Source organism: Suricata suricatta, chromosome 8 (genome assembly GCF_006229205.1).
Source record: "Suricata suricatta isolate VVHF042 chromosome 8, meerkat_22Aug2017_6uvM2_HiC, whole genome shotgun sequence".
Lineage (NCBI taxonomy): Eukaryota > Metazoa > Chordata > Mammalia > Carnivora > Herpestidae > Suricata > Suricata suricatta.
In genome coordinates this window covers 127,896,421-127,909,850 of record NC_043707.1, presented here as the reverse complement: position 1 = coordinate 127,909,850, position 13,430 = coordinate 127,896,421, and the positions used below count along the sequence as shown (strand labels likewise).

General features: G+C 45.8%; 1 protein-coding gene across 1 annotated transcript in view; it reads left to right on the top strand.

The window, feature by feature from the left end:
- The first annotated feature begins 252 nt into the window (after positions 1-252).
- The window catches only part of MICOS10 (mitochondrial contact site and cristae organizing system subunit 10), a 31,250-nt gene continuing 18,072 nt past the window's right edge, over positions 253-13,430 (top strand). The window contains exon 1 of the mRNA XM_029947590.1: positions 253-420. Within this exon, the coding sequence (XP_029803450.1) occupies positions 357-420 (64 nt within the window). The 5' untranslated portion in view covers positions 253-356. The remainder of the gene's footprint in view (positions 421-13,430) is intronic.

Genomic DNA, 13,430 nt, shown 5'->3' with positions numbered 1-13,430 from the left:
ACCTCACTTGCCCTGGGAATTTCCAGGGCCGACGTCGGGAGCTGGTGCGGAGGAAGGGCCTTCCCGACAGGGCTCGGGATGCAGCCAGGGAAGCCGGGTCGGCTTCGCAGCCCTCAGGTAGGCGAGGCTCCAAGGTCAGGGTCACTCTGGGCCTCCAGGCAACCAATCACCTTGACGACCAACTGAAAAAAAAAAAAAAACCGGAAAGGGCGGAAGCAGTCAGGTCATCTCGCGATATCTGACGGGCCGGCGCCGGCCTTCCGGGCCTGGAAACCGCGGTCGGCTCTCGCGAGACCTGCCTGGAACCGAAGCGCGGGGTCCGACCTTAAGGAAAGCGGGAGCTGCGGGAGGGGAACATGTCGGATTCCGAGCTCGGCAGGAAGTGGGACCGGTGCATGGCGGATACGGTCGTGAAGATAGGTAAGGGGCCTCTCGCCCCTGCGGGCCCCGCTGACCGGGAGGGCGGAAGGGAAGCCCCTGGGGAGGTCAGGCCGTCCGGCCGGGTCCGGCCCCCTCCGGCCAGGGCGAGCTGCCCGGGCCGGCCGGGAGGTCACTCGGGCGGCGGGGGAGACCCGGCCGGAGAGGCCTGGGCATCCGCGCGAGGTGGAAAGGGAGGAGTCGCAGCCCCGAGGGAATGGGGGACGGTAGGGCTGGCAGGTGGCAGGAGGGGTGCGGAGCTCGTCGAGTAAAAGGCGGTCTGCAGGGCAGAACCTCGTGCCAGAGGCTGGGCATTCTTCTTCGCGGGTGGAGCCCGGTCAGGGTCACAGTGCGCTCCAGCCGAGACACGCGCCTTCTCAAGAAGGTCATGGGGCGTGTTTTATAGACACCGCCAGGCCCTCACTGGAGTTGCTGTCATTCCCGAGTTATAATCCGATTTATTGGCGTCAGAGTAGTCCGCGCCCTGAAATTGGAGACAAAGTGATCTGGGATGAGAATAGCCCAGGGAAGTAAGAGATTGGACCCTTTTGGGTTCTTGACGTTAACAGCGCGGAGGCTTTTAACACGTGCTCAGTGACGACAGATTATGAAGTCACTGCCAGGAGGGGAGGGGGAAGATGGAAACTTGTTTATTGAGCATATACTAAGTGCCAGACACTGTGCTCGGTGGGCGACTTAATACATTATCAAGTACCGGTAGTGAACCCGAGAGGCAGGTGAAGGAATTTGTCCAGGGTCTAATAAGTGACAGAGTTTCTAACAAAGAGCAAAGTTGGAAATTTAACTCCGGTTTTCTGGCTTCAAGTCCCATGCTGTTTCTTTGATACTAATTCTTATTACCCAGATTTGAGATTTTTGTATGGAAAATTTAAGAGGATTTAAGATTGTGCCCGTTGAATGAAATGTTGGAGAAGATTTAAGATTATGAGCACCATGAGAACAGGGATGCTTTCTGGTTTATTCACTGCTGTATTCCCTGCCCCTTTCTAGGGTTTCTAGTGCTTAGTAAAAATTGTTGAGAGTAAGTTTGTAAGTGGAGTACTTGATCAAAGCTGTCGCTTCACCCTTGAAGTTATGTACCAGCTGTGTGATTTGGGGCAAGTTGTTTAACTCCGGCCCTCTGTTGCCTCATTTGCAAATTGTCGGTAGTAACTACTACTATCTCAAAGAGTTGTTAAGATTGCCAGTTATTGTAAGTAAAGCCTTGAGTATAAATCACTTAAGAATGAGTTATTCTGGAAGTGTGGCAAGAAATACAGTTTTTGTTAGTGTAAACAGCTCACATTTTCGGGGAGAAGATGTAACACGTGGAGATTCTATGACAGCAATAAGTGAGGTGCATGGGTGGCTTAGTTGGGTAAGTGTCCAATTCTTGATTTCATCTCAGGTCATGATCTTCCAGTTCATGGGATCGAGCCCTGAGTCGGGCTCTGTGCATACAGCATGGAGCCTGCTTGGGATTCTCTCTCTCCCTCTCTCTCTCTGCCGCTCCCCAGCTTGCGCTCGCTCGCTCTCTCTCTCTCTCTCTCTCTCTCCTTCTCCGTCCCTATATATAGATAAATAAATATGAAAACAAAAACAAAAAACCAGCCACAGTGAGTACTAAGCAGTCTGATGGAGTGGTTAAGAGTAGGAGGCAGACAGCTGTGTTTGAAATGACCCTTCACCCCTGTCCTCGCTAGTTTTGTAGCTTTGGGTAGGCTCTAGCTTCCTTCACTATGGAATGGGGATTAAAAAAAACCAGACTTACCTAAAAGAATTAGGTAGACTGAAGGATAATAAAATAATAAGATACTTAGCACAGTGCCTGGCACTTACATAGTCCGCAAACAGTAGTAGTGATAACTGTTGATAGTAATATTGTGCCCCCTGAGGATCACCTGAGGTGGTGAGGAGCACCACTGTCATTCAAGAGGGGACGTTGGTGGGGGACATAAATGAGACCCAGTGATACGTGATTACAGATAAAAGTTGAAATGAATGATTCAGGCTCCTTCAACTGCAGAGCTGTTATAAATCAAGTAAGTGCATTGATGGGCTGAGGTTACCCAGTGAGAGGAATGACTTGGGCTTGGATAGTCAGGAAGAATGGAGAATTAGAACAGAGGCCCAGTTGAACTTTTACAGAGCAGGATATGGAAGCATGGAGGAGCAGGGGCTTAGAACCCAGCGCTTCGAGGGGCATCTGGGTCGCTCAGTCCGTTGAGCGTCCGGCTTCGGCTCAGGTCATGATCTCATGGTTCGTGGGTTCAGGCCCCCCGTCGGGCTCTGTGCTCACAGCTCAGAGCCTGGAGCCTCTCTTCAGATTTTGTGTCTCTGTCTCTCTCTGACCCTCCCCTGCTCACGCTGTGTGTGTGTGTGTGTGTGTGTGTGTGTGTGTGTGTGTGTCTCAAAAATAGATAAACCTAGCTCTTTGAAATTCAGCATCCCTATTCTCTGAAGAAGGGCGGTTTGGGTGTAGTCCGAATTGTGAAATGTCTTAGAGAAATTCCACTTTATCTTAAAGGCTTTTGAGTCGCCTTTGGCGTTTTCACATGCATTCTGTATATTCAACATGGCTGTCTTAATCTTGTTACTTTCTGCTTCTGGGGCTCATTAGTTCTAGGCTGGCGTAGAATCATGGGATGGTTTGAAGCAACAAGTATTTATTGGGTTCTGGGCCAGTCGGTGGCACATAGGGAAGCAGAAGGCATTGCGTTCCCCTCAACCGGGAGTTGATGTGATATAAACGGAACTTTGGTATGATCGATCTGGCAGTGTTTATTGTAAAGAACAGGTCAGGAGTTGAGGAAAGCCGACGGCACTGTGAATGTGGAGTGATGAACGCCTGCGCTGTTGGACCAGAAAGGAGTGAGTATATTTGAGAAACTTCCGCATTTGTGAAATGGAGCCGGTAATTCCCACCTCCTAGGCTGGAGCAGTGCCAGAGTCCTAGTAGGAATTCGGTAAATGCTATTTTCTTCATCTTTGTCTCCAAATGGTTAACTTTGCCTCATTCCATGTCTTGCCAAGAGGACTCCAAGGTGAGAATGAGGTTAAGGGGTGATTCATTGATCTGAAATTTCGAAGTAAAACAGGAGGGGTGTGTGCGCACCTCGCTTACACAGAGTAACGTAGGACGTGTAACTGATGGTGGGGGTGTCAGGAGAGAGACCAATGAGAACAAAGATCGTGATTTTGGTCGCTCTTTTGCTTACGTGGTTGAATTGAGAGTGATAATGACTTTGAGAAGGAGGCTTTAATTTTGCAGGAGAAACTGAGTTCAGCTTGGAGGGCGTGGTCCCTTTGGGAGGTGGACACAGCGAAAGGGCGTGAGAGGGTTGAAGCCCAGAACTGTGACTTGGGGAGGCTTAGCCTGGGGGTCTTGGACACAGTCTGTAGTGAGCGCAGTGGTTCCTGTTCCCGTAGGCGGTGGGGTCAGGGAACTCTAAGCCTCTTTAGCTGCTTGCTTCCTGGTCCTTCAGAAGGGAGGTGGAGAGGTTTCGTGCAGATGCAGGGCAGGGAGAAGGGCCCACGGGGGCCTTCAGCTGGATCTTGGGTGCCATGCTCTGCCTCTACAGACTGAAGGGAGGCCAAGGTGAATGGACAGCTCCCTTTGTGGGCACTTCTCTATTTGGCTGTCTTAGACCTGAAGTGTTTTTGTTCTTTTCTCACTGGTTTGCTCAAGAATGACTATTTTCTTTTTTCTTTATGTTTATTATTTATTTATTAAAAAACATTTTTTTTTTTTGACAGAGAGAAACAGCATGAGCAGGGAAGGGGGGGAGAGGGAGACACCAAATCAGAAATAGGCTCCAGGCTCTGAGCTGTCAGCACAGAGCCTGACATGGGGGCTCGAACCCACGAACCGTGACATCATGACCTGAGCCGAAAGTCGGATGCTTAACAGACTGAGCCACCCAGGCGCCATGAGAATGACTATTTTCATTGCTCATGTTTAGACTGGAGGTAGTTACAGAGCACATAAGCTTGTACTTTCGACAGTTCTTAGAAAAACAACTACTGCCCTTCAAGGATCTCTCACTCTGAAGCTCGGGCAGTGCCTCCACAGAAAAGTCTCCTGTGATTTCGTCCTGCAGGAAGAGCTGCATTTATTTATGAATACCTTTTCCCTGCCCTTCACTATCATAAGAAAAGCAGTTTTATTTTCCCTGTTAATTCTGGCTTTAAAATATTTTGCGTGGGAGGATAGGTGGCTTCTAATAGGGTTTGACCCAATAGATTGAACCCAGGAGTCGAACAAAACCAAGCCCGCGCCTCCCTGTGATAGGCACAATAGGCCATTGTTCCTTACACATCTGTTTCTCTCTTGCAGCTCCGTGTTCCTTTCTTTCCCTTTCTCCCTCTCACATTTTTACCCTTCTCTTTGACCTTGGTTCTAATTCCTGCCATTCACATGCATTGCCTAGTTCCTCCATCAAGTTTGAAATTAATGTATCTTAAAAAAAAAATAAACTTGTTAGCATTGAATAAGTTCCTAGGTGTCCTGTTTCTCCTCCTCCTTCTTCTTCTTCTTCTTCTCCTCCTCCTCCTCCTTCTTCTTCTTCTTCTTCACATCACTAATTTTTCTTAATAGCACACATCACCATCGGAAATTTCCGATGTGTTTCTTTACTGGAATGTGAACTCATGAGGCTCCAAGACATTCTTGTCCCCTGGTGACCCCCTAAGGCCTGGCAGAGAGGGGGCATACAGTAATCGCTGTTCAATGAATGCCATGTATTGCTGAGAATTTTGCAGACTACATCTCTGCCCACATTTGCTCCTCAGTGTGTGTTTATTAACTGAATGAATTAGCATTTAAATTAAAAAGTCAAGTAAGGTAGATTTCATGTGAATTTCTGCCAGTTCACATGTTTGATCATGTGTCCCTGTGATCTTGGGACTTTGGCCAACTTTTCATTTCATCTGGGGATATAAGTGGTTGTCAGTAGGTCTTAATACTAGAGTAGCATTAGGAGTGCCGGGGAGTAGTCAACTCAGGAACAGGAGCCAGAGAGCACTTTTGTATTCGAACAAGCAGAGGGTGATGTTGGTTGAAGTGGTAGTGCCGAAGCCTTATTGCAGGAAATTAGAAAGGGGTGAAGAGTATTACATTATATTAATGGCATGTTCTGTTAGGGTTTTTTTTTTTGTAAGTTTATTTATTTTGAGAGAGAGCGCGAGCTGGGGGAGGGGCAGTGAGGGGGAGGATCCCAAGCAGGCTCCCGTGGTCAGCGCAGAGCCCATCGTGGGGCTTGAACCCATGGAACTGTGAGATCATGACCTGAGCCAATGTCGAGAGTCGGATACCCAACCGACTGAGCCACCCAGGCGCCCCATGTTCCGTTAGTTTTATGTGCACGCATTATTACTGTTTTTTTATTTTATTAATCTTAGGGATTTTTTTTTAAGTTTATTTATTTGAGAGAGAGAGAGTATGAACAGGCGCTGGGCAGAGAGAGAGGGAGTGGGAATATCCCAAGGAGGGGGGAGGGGGCGCGTCCTGTAGGTGTGGGTCGTGGTGGCCCTGCCCTGGCTCTCAGAGCCTTGTTCTCACTCACTAGGTCTGTGCGTGGTGGGCTGTGACCTCCCGACCAAGTTGGTGTCTGTGTGGCAGTGGCCAGGGCCTCTCAGGGTTTCGGACTTGCCTGCGGCGGCTTTGAGGAAAATCTGATTCTTGTCTTCCTGGATTCATATGGAGGTCCTGGGATCCCTAACGGGGCTTGAAAAGTTGTAAAATTGACTGTGTCCCTTCCTCCCACGTTTCTTCCCGCCGTGTTAATGCTTTGCTTTTATCTTGCTGTGTGGGCATGGAGGCCTGACGATTAGTGCTCCGATCAGTGCTCCGGCTTATCTGTGCAGTAGTAATCATTCATGTATACGGCCCCACCAGCTTCCTACCAGGCATCCTTCCTACCAAGTGCCTTACCCTGGCTCACCTTCTGGGAGAACGTGCACAGCAGGTGGTGACATTGGAGTTCCACCTTGGAGAACATGCAGGCATTTAGTAGGTGGGCTGGGTGGATACCTGCATTCTAGGCCTTGGAAACTGTCCAGGCGACGTCCCACAGGCCAGAGGGGCTCTGCCTTCTTCAGAGGATGACGATAATGGCTACCACGTGTTGAACACTGTGCCCAATTCTGGCATTTTATGTCACATTTTACATACATTATTAGGTTAGGGTTAGGGGTTAGAGTTAGGGTTAATTCTTTTTAAAAAGTTCTTTTTATGTTGATTTTTGAGAGAGAGAGAAAGGGAGAACACAAGCAGGGAGGGCAGAGAGCGAGGGAGAGGGAGAGGGAGGGAGAGAGACACAGAATCCAAAGCAGGCTCCAGGCTCTGAGCTGTCAGCACAGAGCCGGACGCGGAGCTTGAACTCCTGAATCGTGAGATCATGAGCTGAGCCGAAGTTGGATGCTTAACTGACTGAGCCACTCAGGCTCCCCTATCTCATTTAATTGTTATAACCTTATTGGGTACTCTCTTTTTTCCCCAATTTTTTTATGATAAAATATAATAAAATTTACTATCTGAACCATTTTTTTAAAATGTTTTATTTCATTTTTGAGAGAGTGAGAGACAGCCTGAACAGGGGAGGGTCAGAGAGAGAGGGAGAAACAGAATCTGAAGACAGGCTCCAGGCTCTGAGCTGGCAGCACAGAGCCTGAACCATCGGAACCATTTAAAATGTGCAGTTAAATGATACTCAGTACATTCATAATGTTGTGCAGTTACTGCCACCATCCATCTCCATAACTCCTCATTTCGTAAAACTGAAACTCTGTGCCCGTTTAACAAAAACTCCCCATTCCTGCCTCCCTCCAGCCCCTGGCAACCTCCGATCTACTTTCTATCTCTGATTTTGACTACTCTAATGTCTCGTAGAAGTAGAATCATAAGCACTTGTCTTTTGAGACTGGCGTAGTTCACTTTGTGTGATGCCCTCAAGGTTCATCCATGTTGTAGTACGTGTCAGACTTCCTTTTTAGGTCTGAGGAAGAGTCCACTGTGTGTGTGTGTGTGTGTGTGTGTGTGTGTGTGTGTGTGTGTCCGTCCATACCATTTTGCTTCTTCATTCACCTGTTGATAGACACTATTGTGAATAACACCACCATGAACATGGGTGTACAGCTGACCTTGGCTTTCAGTTCTTGTGGGCATGTGCCCGGAAGTGGAATTGTTGGCTCATATCGTAATTCTATTTTTAACATTTTGAGCATCTGTCCTACTGTTTTCCACAGCAGCTGTGCCACTTTACATTCCCACCTGTAGTGCACAAGAGTCCCAATTACTTCACTGACACTTGTTATTTCCTGCCTTCCTTTCTTTTTATTTTAAAGTTTATTTATTTTGGAGAGAGAAAGTGAGCGTGCATATGTGTGCTCATGAATGATGAGATCACGACCTGAGCTGAAATCGAGTTGCTCAACTGATTGAGACACCTAGGCGCCCCCTCTTCTGTTCTTTTTTTAATCTTTATTTATTTATTGTTGAGAGAGAAAGAGAAAATGAGTATGTGCGGGAGGGGCAGAGACAGGGAGACACAGAATCTGCAGCAGGCTCCAGGCCCTGAGCTGACAGCACAGAGCCTGACGTGGGGCTCCAACTCGCGAGCCGTGAGGTCATCACCGGAGCTGAAGTCAGGATGCCCAAACCACTCAGCCACCCAGGCGCCGCCACCCCCCCTTTCTTTTTTTGATAGTAACCATCCTAATGGGTGTAAGCTAGCATCTCAATGTTGAGCATCTTTTCATGTGCTAACTAGCCATTTGTATGTTCTTAGAAATGTCTATTCAAGTTGTTTGTCAATTTTTGAATTAGTTTATGTGTTTTGGGAGTTCTCTATATATTCTGGATATTAACTCCTTATCAGATAGATGATTTGCACATATTTTCTCCCATTCTGTGGATGTCTTTTAACTCTGTTAATATTGTCTTTTGATACACACAATTTAAACATTTTTGTGAAGTCCATTTTGTCTGTTTTTTCCCTTGTTGCCTGTGCCTTTGGTGTCCGAATGGGGAAAACTCTGTTTCCTCTTTATTCCCACACTCAGTGCATGTGGCACCTGGCGGCAGGGGGGGGGGGGCGGGGGTGTTTCCCCAGCGAGCGGCTCCGGGACCCCAGCTGAGTGTCTGGGCTAGGGCTCAGTCGCATAAGACCGCCCCGCTTCAGGTGCCAGTCCCAAGTCCGCGTTGTTGCCTGTGCCTCTGACTGGCTGGCTATGAATCACAGTTCCCGTGACCCCCTCCTAGGGGTTGGTAATTTGCTAGAATGGCTGGCAGAACTCAAGGAAGCAGTTTCCTTACTAGATTACCATTTTATTACCAAGGAAATTAAAGACTATGAATAGACAGCCAGATGAAGAGATACATAGACTGAGGACCTGAAGGGTCCCAAGTGCAGGAGCTTCTGCTTCTGTGGAATTGGGGTGTGTGCCATCCTCCTGGCACGTAGATGTGTTTACCGACCTAGAAGTTCTCAGAACCCACGCTTCGGGGATTCTTACAGAAGCTTCGTCATGAAGGCATGATCCATCACTAACTCACTTTCCAGCCCCTCTTCCCTTCTGAGAGGATGCAGGGTGGGGCTGCACATTCCAAGCCTGGCTCGGTCTTTCTCGTGACCAGCTTGTGTCCTGAAGCTCCCTGAGATTTGTCTCCTTAGAACAGACACTCCTAGGGGCGCCTGGGTGGCTCAGTCCGTTAAGCGTCCGACTTCGGCTCAGGTCATGATCTCACGGTTTGTGGGTTCGAGCCCCATGTCGGGCTCTATGCTGACAGCTCAGAGCCTGGAGCCTGTGTCAGATTCTGTGTCTCCCTCTCTCTCTGCCCCTCCCCTGCTCACACTGTCTCTCTCTGTCTCTCAAAAATAAATAAAAAAACGAAACAAAACAAAAGAACAGATATTCCTATCACCCAGGAAATTTCAGGGGATTTAGGGGCTCTGCCAGAAATTGGGGGCAGAGACCAATATATGTATTTTTTGTTAGTGTCATATCCAAGAAATCAGTGCCAATCCAATGTCGTGAAGCTTTTGCCCTGAGTTTTCTCTGAGGGTTTTTAGCTCTTACATTTAGGTCTTTGATCTGTGTTGAGTTAATTTTTGCATGTAGTGTCAGGTAAGGAAGGATCCAGCTTCATTCTTTTGCATGTGGATGTCCAGTTTTCTTGCTACCATGGTTGAAAAGACTGCCCTTGCCTATTGGATGGTCTTGGCAGCCAGTGAAAAATGTTTGACCTTATATGCAAGAGTATATTTCTGTGCTCATTATTTTATTCCGTTGAGCTGTATGTCTGTCTTTATGCCATTATCATGTGGTTTTGATTTCTGTAGCTTTGTAGTAAGTTTTGAAATTAGGAAGTGTGGGTCCTCCAAGTTTGTCTTTCTTCAAGATTATTTTGGGCGTTCAGAGTCCCTTAAGATTCCATGTGCATTTTAGATCAGTTCTAATTCTGTAGAAAGCAGCTTGGGATTTCGATTAAGAATTGCATTGAATTTCAGATTGTTTTGGGTAGTACTGATGTGTGTTAACAAATAGAACACTGTTTTAGTGTTTAATACTATTTATATTTATAATATTTATATTAATACTCTTAGTATTACCACCAGTTATTCTGTTATAGAATACTATGATATGGATATACCACAGTTTGGTTATCCATTAACCAGTTTATGGACATTTAGGTTGTTTATACTTTTTGGCTATTATGAATAATGCTGCTGTGATCAAGTGAACGTACGGTTTTGTTTCTCTCGGATGTGCACGTATCTAGGAGTGGAATTGTTGGGTTGTGTGGCGGCTCTTGGGGAGCACTGAGAAGAACCATGGAATGTGGGCCTGAAGAGTGGCCTGGTTGGGTTTCTGATTTCAGGAAGATCACTAAGTAGCCCAGAGAGAATGTATTAGAAAGGACCAGGTTGAAGGCAAGGAGATCCGTTAGTATATTTGGCAAGTTCGTGCCAAAGATGAAGTGATCCAGTTAGAGAAAATCGAAACTGAGATGGGGCCAGAGGAGGGGCATGGAGACAGATGTCACAGTACATGTCACGGTGTCATGCATTGGTCATACTTACAGAACTTGAAATGCTCACGAGAGGGGTGACGCCAAGCCTAAGTAAATGACGAATGGCTTTGCCCCTGGCAGGTAGCTGGGGAGCCCAAGCAACATTTTACAGTTTATTAATTTCTGGTGTGTCTGGTCACTGGTTCTATGCAGTTCAGTCAACGGAGATGAAATTGCTTTGCCCTGCAATCACCTTCATGAAAAGAAAGGGTTTGGCCTTGTTTCTTCCTTGTTAAGAAAGTAGGACAGTAAATGACTTAGCAGCTGACTTGCCTTGGACTTAGCCAGCAGATTTTGTGTATTCATCCAACAGTCAAGTGTAGTTAAGTTAATTGTTAAGGCCATTTTCATGTTAAAAAAATGCTATACTGAAAGACGCCATTGAGTAAGGTCATGGAAAAAAGAGCAAATTGTTTGTCTTTAAATATCAGTTCATCTGATAAATGTGGGTTACCACAAAGTATTGGTGGCTCACCAAAAATTGCTTTTGGTAGCCTGTGTTTGCAAACGGATACGTCTGCATTCCAGGGAGCGATATCACTTAGGCTAAACTAAAATACTTCAAAGGTTTTTGGTTGTTTATAGGTTTGGGTTTCAAATTAGTACTTGTTAATTGTTGAATTGGTCACCATATTTTGTTTGTTGTGTGTATTCCTAAACAGTTTTTGAGAGCAAAAATACTTTTTCCATTTGCGACAGCAATATGGAGAATGGAACATTGTGATCTTGCTAGAGGAGAATTTTCTGTTAGTATTATAGAGTAATGTAATTAGGCACTATATGGAACTTGAAAACATATTTAAATTTTTGTTCTGGCTGTGGTTTTATGCTTTCCTAAAATGTGGCCTGAAACCGTTTATTAGTAAATATGCTGAATTGCTTTCTCTGGCAAGTGCATTTCAGTATTGAATCCAAGTGAAAATACAAATATTTATTCATAAAAGTCTTTTGGTGTGGTAATATTTTTACTACAGCCATTGACCCACTAGTAAAATGTTAGGGCATTGCTAGATTGGATCCTGTTTATTTAAAGGCCAAGAGAGGGAAAGAGAGAGGAAGTTAACATTAAGTGAATGCGTGTTATGTGCCACCGTATTTGGTACACTAACGTATCTTTTTTTTGCCCTCCTAGCAACTCTGTGAGGAAGTTTATACTCTCTCTTTTTCTAGCAAGAAAAATAATGCTCAAAGATATTTAAAGAAATTGAGAAGCTAATTTTTAAATCTAAAAATGTAAACAACCCAAAGTAGCCAGGGCAATTTTTAAAAAGAAAAGCAAAGTTGAAAAATTAACATTACCTGACATCAAGATTGTTAACAGAGCGACAGTAAATAAGACAGTGTGGTATGGGAGAAGGGAAACACATCTAGATAGGTGTCCAGAAATAGACCCATAAATATATGCTCAGTTAAAGATGCCGAGGCAGTTTAATGGGGAAAGGAAAATCTTTTCAACAGATTGTGCTAGCATAACTGGATATCCATATAGAGAAAAAAATGAATCATTATTGTGCATAAAAATTAACTAGAAAGGATCACAGACCTAAATGTAGAAGGTAAAACTATAAAACCTCCGGAAGAAAACTTAGAGGGAAAATCTCTGTGACCTTGAGTTCGGAAAAGATTTCCTAGGTCACAAAAGCAAAAGTCACAAAGAAAAGAATAATACATGGCATTTGGTCAAAATCTAAAACTTCTGCTCTTTGAAACACCGCATGAAGAGATCAAAAAGGCAGGCCACAGAATGGGAGAAAATACTATTTATATCTGATAAAGGACCTGTTTCCATAATAAAAAGAACTCTTAATACTAAGAATACCCATGTAAGAAAATGGGTAAAAGGGGCACCTGGTGGCTCAGTTGGTTAAGCGTCCGACTGGCTCAGGTCATGATCTCACGGTTCGTGGGTTCGAGGCCCGTGTCGGGCTCTGTGCTGACAGCTCAGAGCCTGGAGCCTGCTTTGGATTCTGTGTCCCCCTCTCTCCTGCTGCTTCTTCCCCACTCATGCTCTGTCTCTCTCTTTCTCTCAAAAATAAACATTAAAAAAAATTTTTTTAATGGGTAAAATGTTTGAAAAGATTCTTCACAAAAGAAATGATCCTAATGGCAAGTAAGCACACGAAAGGATATTTGGCTTCCTTGGTCATTTGGGAAATGCAAATTAAAGTCATGAGAAGATAGATCACCTTCCACACCCATTAAAATAGTTGGAAAGATTGCCAGCACCCCTGCAGTTAGCCGGCGTGTGGGGTGGCTGGAATCCTGTGCGCCGTCCATGGGGTCGCACGGCGGTACAGGCGCTCCAAAAACTCTCAAACCGTTGGTAGTTTCTTCCACAATCTAGTCATCGTGCCCTTGGTATTTACTCAGGAGAAATGAAGACATTTGTTACACAAAGACTCTAGGAAGATTCTTAGCAGCTTTATTTATAATGCCCCCAAACAGGAAAGGACCCAGAGGTCCATCGACAGGTGAATGGGTAAAGAAAATCCCGACCATCCAGAAAGTGGGCTATCTGTCGAGTAGTAAACGGAACAAATACTGATCGTACAGCAAGCAACACGTGCGCATTTCAAAATCATTCTGTTGGAGCAGGACACAGACGAGTGTGTACTGTATTCCATTTACATGCTTCCACTTGTATGTGCGCTTCCAGAAAATGTAAACCAACCTGTGATGACAAAGTAGGTGAGGGGTTGCCTGGGGCCAAGGGCGGAGGGAAGGGTGGACTACAGAGGGCCCCCCCCCCCCCAAACGTCCAAGGCCGACAGCGCTGTTCCGTTTCACAGGCGTCTGCGCTCGTCAGACTCCTACACTTGAAGTGGGTGCAATTTATTGTACATAAATTATACCTCAGAAAGTTATTTAAAACGAAAAAGATGCAAATGAAAAGTACTCTGTGTTGGCGAGGATAAAAGCACCCAGGACCCTCAGCCTCTGC